This window comes from Helianthus annuus, chromosome 11 (genome assembly GCF_002127325.2).
Source record: "Helianthus annuus cultivar XRQ/B chromosome 11, HanXRQr2.0-SUNRISE, whole genome shotgun sequence".
Taxonomy (NCBI): Eukaryota; Viridiplantae; Streptophyta; class Magnoliopsida; order Asterales; family Asteraceae; genus Helianthus; species Helianthus annuus.
The window spans coordinates 37,272,936-37,281,266 of NC_035443.2; the positions used below are offsets into that span (position 1 = coordinate 37,272,936).

General features: G+C 36.9%; 1 protein-coding gene across 1 annotated transcript; it reads left to right on the forward strand.

The window, feature by feature from the left end:
* Positions 1-4,824: 4,824 nt before the first annotated feature.
* LOC118484001 lies at positions 4,825-6,725 on the forward strand. The gene is made up of 5 exons (XM_035979850.1): positions 4,825-5,611; positions 5,729-5,875; positions 5,958-6,179; positions 6,264-6,398; positions 6,481-6,725. The coding sequence occupies exons 1-5, from the start codon at positions 4,825-4,827 to the stop codon at positions 6,723-6,725; spliced, it is 1,536 nt and encodes a 511-aa protein (XP_035835743.1).
* The last annotated feature ends 1,606 nt before the right edge of the window (positions 6,726-8,331 follow it).

Genomic DNA, 8,331 nt, shown 5'->3' on the forward strand with positions numbered 1-8,331 from the left:
GCTAATTGTTTTAAAGTTATTTCGGGTTTTTTTTGGGTTAAACCGTTTACCCTTTATTCAACCCGTTAACCAATCCATAGAACTATATTCGGGTTCGGGTTTACAGTTATTCGGTTACTAGTTCTTTGGGTTTTGTCTACTTCGGGTTCGGATGACTTCGGTTTCTGTTTGGGTTTCGGGTTTCGGTTAAAAAAGACAGCTCTATATAGTATTATAGTATTATATTTTCTGGTAGCAGTCTATGATGGATATATAGTGTCTATGATGGATATATAGTGTTATATTTTCTGGTAGCAGGTCTATGATGGATGGATAGTGTTACATAGTGTTATAGTGTTATATTTTCTGGTAACATGTCTATGATGGATGTATAGTGTTACATAGTGTTATATGGTGTTCTATGGTGCTATATAGTGGTGCTATATAGTGTTATATATTTTCTGGTAGCAGTTACATGTTTCCGGATTTTTAGAATAAGTTTAAAAATGGATCGCTGGAATTTAGGAGATGTTACCTTATTTGAAACATATAAAAAGACACTATTACCCCTACAATTTTCAAATCAGTCTGAATAATTAAAACACAATTTACAGTTTGGTCCCTATTGATCTCAACCAAAGATCTAATGGTTTAAAACACTTCTTACACTATCCCTACCCTTTAAGGCTTTAAATATATTTAATTATTTTGCTGTTGATCAATTTATATCATATCTTTATTTTGTTTTATTTAAAGGAGAGAATATACTTTTATACGTAGCTATATGGTATGATAGTATGGTACTTTAACATTATTTCATTTATGTTTACGTTTGCCTTTTGGCAAAGTAACATGGCATGTGGAGTAGATCATTTGACAGCCTCGAAGACAGATTCCTCGTGTACACGTGGAACTCATACTCGCCAGCCCCTTCCTGTTACTTTTCGCACCGTTTTGTTTAGTTGAGCTTTTATATTTTAATTTATGTTGATTCAATGTCAATGAAAGCCAATGGTTATTCGACATATAGGGGTGAGTAAACATAACCAACATAATCAATAACCATCCCATAACTAAAAAACCAGACCTGAACATGACTGATAACGGACATTACCGATCGTTCAGTTTTGAGAGTTGAATTAACCGATGGTTTGATCTCGGATAGGCAACATCTGAATGAGCACAAAATTGACAACATCATCAAACTGACAACATTAAACAAGTTAGGAGCATTGGTTAATCGAGTCATTACTGAATCAAACCCACACCATAAATCGATTAACCAAAAAATGACCATTTAATTTCATACAAACCAATATTTGTAAATTTTGGATTCGGTGAGAATTTAAAACCAAACTGAACTGATCCATACATCTCATGACATACTTTTATGCCGACCACTCGACAACACATTCATGTTTCCCAAAATTGTTTTAACATAAAAATACATTTTGTTTTAATGTGTGGTAATTTTTTTCATTGGGTACGTGTAGTTGTTTGTAATAGTCAAAGTTTTAATATAAAAAGAAATAAGAAGATTAACATTTTATTTGTAGTTAATCAACTGCGTAATTATAGTGACTATAAAGGACCCGTACGTTGCGACGAACTCGTAATCATATACGTAATTTAGATAAATCAAGCATGTTTTTCTTGGTTTAGTGGTTGGTATCGGTAAGTATAAATTTGTATTGTTATTAGAGGTAATAATGGAAAGAGTTGGATGGGGAGTGTTTGAGGTGTATTTGTCAAATGAATGTGGATTTGTACACTCAATGCTAATACAAAGGGCACAAAAAGTAGTACCAAGTTTAGCACTGAATATGTGAGAATGAGTATATTTGCTAAATAATGGAGGGATAATTTCTCCAATATAATATTGTTGCATTCAACAAAACATATACGGTAGACAAAGAAATAGATATATTAGCTTCATATGACATATAGGTTACATATGTACCAATCACAAATTTTCCACTTGAGACAACATGAACGATTTTGTTTTTATTGTCACATATGGTTATGGTTAGGGCTGTAAACGAATCGAACAAACACGAACAATGCTTTTGTTTGTGTTCGTTCGTTAAGGAAATAAATGTGTTCATGAACGGTTCATGAACACTTACCGAACGAGATTTTATGTTCGTGTTCGTTCATTAAGGAAATGAGCGTGTTCGCGAACTGTTCATGAACACAAACGAACACAAATAAATTTGGCGAACGCAATGAAGGATAAAGATAGATGGCCCAGAGAGTAGCACTCGAACTTGAATCCATTATTGCGGAACGGAGGTCGATCGTTTTCGTGGATGTAAATAATGAGAAATGAAAGGGAAATGATGCATAAACATGGTGAAAGTGAGTTTCCTAGTTTAATTGTTAGGGACATAAAATAAATAAAAGTTTAATAATATAAAAAGTACAAATAAAATATAAGAAAGTACAAAGATCTTCAATTAAAACACAAACATACGAACATAAATGAACGCAAATCAACGAATGTTCACGAACACCTTACCGAACGTTCACGAACACAATCGAACGAACGAGACCTCTGTTCATGTTCGTTCATTTAACTAATCGAACGAAATTTCTTGTTCATGTTCGTTCGTTTAATAAACGAACGAACATAAACGAACTTCCCGCCGAACAGTTCACCAACTGTTCGCTGAACGTTCGGTTCGTTTACAGCCCTATATATGGTTTTATTTAAGAAAAGCAAAACTCGTTTAGAAAATCAACACGTGTTTATCTTATTTGTGTTTAATACATTGGTTCCCCTAGCCTCGGAGGACGTGAAATTTCTTAACATGATCCAATTGATCGTGAATAGTAATTTATCGAACCTTAAGAGTCGATTTGTCTTTGATAGGATTAGTTTTGCAATTCAAATGGGGGTTGCGACGCAACTTATGGCCCGTTTACCTATCATTTATTTGTCATTTATTGTTTTGACATTTTAATAAAAAAAACATCTTATTCTAATTCACAAGTGATTTTTTTTTGGATATTGCATTTAGATAACCCCAACTTTCACCGGTTGGCTGATAACACTCTCAACTTTCGATTAATACCACAACACTTCCAACTTTCAACTTATTTTCCGCTGTAACTCCCTAACTAACTGAACACTAACCCAATTAGCTGATGTCAAATGCCACGTCATCAAAAATGTCATATTTGCTGCCACATCAAATGTCACATCATAAAAATGCCACCTGCCACATCAGCTGTCACGTCATCAAAAAATGTCACATCAATCGCCATATCATATGCCACATCATCAACAAGGGTCACATCAACAAAAGTAACTGGGTCAGGGCTCAGTTAGTTAGGGAAGTGCTAGAGAAAAATAAGTTGAAAGTTAGGAATGCTTGAGTACAAATCGAAAGTTGAGAATATTATCGGTTAATTATTAAAAATTGGGTTATTTAAATCAAATATCCTTTTTTTTTACCTCATACCGTACTCCATTCATGCATGTCATGCTAGATTTTTAGATTTTTAGTTTTTTTTCCTTTTAATAGTTATAAATTAAACAATTATTAAAAGCACAATTTTTTTAGATTATAATTTATAAACATTTTTGTAGATTAAGTTATATATTAAACTATTATTAAAAGCACAACTTTTTTAGATTATAATTTATAAACATTTTTGTAGATTACTGTTTTTATGTCTATTTTATTATGGCCCTCACTATTTGCACACTTTGGCAGGCTATCTACACACTTAGGGTTTACATACGCTGCATATTGACCTCTATGCAGCGTATGTAAGGGGCAGGTACACGACCAGACAGTCAAACCTAGTACCATGTCAAATCAGTCTGACATACGGTGCGTATTGACCAATACGCAGCGTATACTGTTAACACTATACGCTGCGTATTGATCAATACGTAGCGTATGTCAGACTGATTTGACACTGATACGATGTTGTCTGGGCACGTGAATAAAGTAATACGAGGAGTAGAGAGCTATACGCTGCCTATTGAAGTAAATTTGAAAGTCTATTTATCCATGCATCTCTGGTTCCCTTCGAGTTCATCTTCTGCTTCTGCACTAACAATTTACACCCCAAACCAAAATCATTTGTTCTGTTTTTTGCTCAATCTTGTTAAAATGTCATCATTTTGGACCGAGAATTATTTCGGTTGGGTTTAAAACCCTTTTTGTTTTCTGAATTTAATTAATAATTATATTAATAATTATATTAATTCTAACAGCTCCTAGTAGGAGGATAAACTGGTTAAGGCGTTGCTGTTCTAAACGAGAGGTGACGAGTTCGATCCTTGCAAGGGCCGGTTCTTTAAAGAAGACCCCCTTTTTACCGATTTTTGATATATTTACACTTTGGTCCCTGAAGTTTCAATTTTTACAAAAATAGTCCATGAAGTTTCGAAAATTGACACAAATGGTCCCTGTACTGTTCAGTTAAGTATGCTAACTGAGTTAGTGTTTAAAGAAGAAATCTTTATATGAAAGTTAACCTTGCTAAACCATTCAGTTAAATAGTTTCAATAATGACCATATTAGTCCCTGAAGTATGAGTTTCATAAAATGACCAAATGGTCCCTAAACTTTTATTTCAAAAATATATATTTATTTCTTTTATAAAATAAGTTTCAAAAATTACAAAAAGAACCCTAAACTTGTAGTTTGAAATAATTGCATTTTAACCCTTGTATTTATATAGTTTCAAAATGACAATTATATTATAATTATAAATATAATTATTATTATTATTATTATTATTATTATTATTATTATTATTATTATTATTATTATTATTATTATTATTATTATTATTATTATTATTAACGTAACTTTTTTTTAGCGTTTCATGTCTCTAACTGATTTGAGGAATTGGGTACAAGAAACGGGAAAGGAGTATGGTTACGTAATTGTTACCCGCCGATCAAAAAATATTGGCGGTACTACTGGGATGGTACGGCTTGTGTGCGACCGTAGTGGTGAGCACCGTAGTAAAGCAACAGTTAGGAAAGCTGGTAGCAAAGAAATCGGTTGCCCATTTTCATTACTCGCCATCCGGGACGTGACGAATGACACGTGGGAGTTAAAAGTGGAAAACGCGAACCATAACCACGAACCTGCGACGAGTCTGTTGGGCCACGCTTTTGTGCGAAGATTTACTAAAGCCAAATACAAGCTAGTGGAGCAGCTAACTGCTCAAAACATGGAGCCACGTATAATATTTCAAACCCTAAGAAAGCAGTTCCCCGACAGCCTGCATGTTCAGAAAGACGTGCAAAATGCGGTACAAAAAATTAGAGCGACAATAATGGACGGAAAGACTCCTATGCAGGTACTGGAAAGCTTGCTGCATGACCACCAATTCATTTACGACACCCGACAGGAACCCAAAACAGATGTCGTAACAGAGATTTTCTTTGTTCATCCTTATTCAATCACTATGTGGCGTGCATTCCCGCACGTGATGTTGATCGACGCGACCTACAAAACAAACCTCTACAACATGCCATTTGTCCAGGTTGTGGGTATGACGTCGACCAACAAGTCTTTTTGTATCGCACATGCCGTTATTTGTAAAGAACGAAGGGGTAACTACGTGTGGGTGCTTGAGCGGATCAAGTCAATATTGCATGAATGTATGATGCCGCGTGTGATAGTCACGGATAGGGAGCTTGCCCTAATTAACGCGTGTTCTAAAGTATTCCCGAACGCAACCAGGCTTCTATGCCACTTTCACATCTAACAAAATATAGCTAGACAGTGCAAGAAAGGGTTCAATAAAGAAGATTGGGGGAAATTTATGTCGTACTGGCGGAGATTGTGCGAATCTTCTTCAGAGCCCATGTACAAGTACAACTTGGAGAAAATTTATAACCGACTCGTGGTTGCCAACCGAGAAAGTAAGTGTTCCTTCAACAAACGACTCACCCAATCTATTATATTTTACACACGCTTTTACATTTCATTATTTTATTTTTGCAGGTGTCTATGATTACGTCTACGAAAAATGGCTCAAAGACTATAAAGAAATGTTCGTTTATGCGTGGACCGATAAGTGTCGCAACTTTGGTCAGCGCACCACCAACAGAGTTGAGAGCCAGCACGCAAATTTAAAAAGATACGTTACGCGCGGGAGTTCATTGGAGCGAATAGCAAGATGCGTCATTGATATAGTTGAAACTCAGTACGATGAAATACAAAAAAGTTTCACTGAGAGCATCGAAAACTCGATGAACCACCACAGACACCCACTGTTGGACAACCTACGTTGAAAGGTTTCCCATGAAGCACTTGATTTGCTGGCAAAAGAGCTACTGAGGAAGCTGGAGGTGTTGCGGAAACTTAACGCATCATGTGGTTGTCATATGTGGCTTAGCTGTGGATTGCCGTTTGCTTGTAGGCTGGAAAACTACAAACGTACAGGTAAAAAATATTAAAACCACAAGCCTTTTGTTATTTTGTACGATTTAGCTGTTTCTCACACCGTATTAACTTAACTGTACAGGGCGTATGATACAACTCGACGACATAGATGTATTCTGGCGTAAGCTTGACTTGCGCCCGTGTAAACTGGTAGACGAGGAAGTCGATGTTGTAGCAGAGCTCAATAATGTGCGACAACATTTAGAGGCGCAGTCCCCCGTTCAGCAAAAGAGTTTGCTTTCAAAGATAAAAGCGGTCTTCACCCCGAAATCATCAACCAAGAAACCACCGATCGTCCAGCAAAACACTCACGGTCGGCCTATATAAAAGAAAGTACAAGAAAGGCTAGATGAAGATGCGAGGTTAGACGAAGCTGCGAGATACAGCTCCTATGGCGAGGACAACAACGTATATACCGCTTCCCCCAAACATAGGTACGATTTACCCCGACACAGCTCATACGTACCGTCAGAGGGCTCTCGTGGAATTGGTTCGGTTGTGTAACACCCCGTGTTTCCGAATGTCAAAGTCAAAGTCAAAGTCCAAGTCAACTTTGACTTCTTTGACTGTTAATGGTTTTTTTTTCTTGTTTTTGTATTATGTGGAGTAAGTGTTGTCTAAATGAAATGACCGAATGTTTAATCAATGCGACCGATTTACGACTGTGAATAGTAGGAAGTAACAATGCGATAAAGTTAATCAATCAATAATCAAGTTAATCGACTCATCAATCATCAAACTCGAACCTTGAATTATGCGAATTTTGGTATTGCTATATGTGTGTGTGTGCCTTATGTGTTACTTGTACATGTTTACTTTATGTCTTGTGTGGTAATTCAATCGAAACTCGAATCGAAACTCGAAAAGCAATCAACTCAATCGGAACCGACATCGAAACGTGACTTATAGATGATTGTATATTAGATATAGTAGTTGGGCCTGAAAGTAATTTGACTAGGAACTCTATCTTATTCGTAACGTCATCCATCGAAATCGAAACATCAAAAATCGTCGCGAAACACTCCAGAAGGTGTTCCTGATCGAACATGAATCACCGATCGAACAGGCTAGCCGATCAAACATGCTGTTTGATCGAGCAGCCCAGCCGATCGGAGATCCTGGCCGATCGGCTACCACTTTCCTCTTTTGGAGCCTATAAATAGCCCTGTCATTGTCACTCTTTCTACTTTTGGAAAGCTCTGACCGAACCAACCCTTATTCTTCACCTTTTCTCAGATTTCTCTCAACTCTGGTAAGTTTTCACTCTAATTCTTGTACGTTTTTGATCATTACATGATTCTACACCTTTCTATCTTTCAAAACTTGACTTCTAACCGTGAAATCACCAAGATCTAAGTGTTCTTGGGTGATGTCATCATGGTGTTCTTGAAGAACATCATACTTTGGCCTCATTCAACCGCAAATAGCTTAGATCTGACCGATTTCCACATAAACAAACTAAGATCTTGTAAGAATCTTAACATTCTCATGGAAAAGAAGAGTGAAAGATGGATTTCCAACTTTCTTTCAACTCTTTTACACTCAAAACCTTAAAACCGATAGAAACGGAGCTCGAACCAACTAACTAGTCATTCTAACAGTTAAGAGGTTCAAGATTCGGATCCTATCTACAAGGTTCACCGATTTCGGATTAAACACCAAACTACCGTTCCGAACCAGTTCACCGGCCGGACTTGGGTGATTCCTGTCCGAACCGGTGAAGCAGGTAAGAACCCACGTTCTACGGTTTAACTCGCTATCAAAATACCTTAAAGTCATGCCAAAACAATCAAAACAGCCAAGTGTTAGACGAAAGGCCGACCAGGTCAGAAATGCTGGCCGAACGGCTAGGCTGTTCGAACGAACAGCCCAGCCGATCGGACATACCAGCCGATCGGCCGAGCCAGCCGATTGGCTAGCACATGGTCCCACA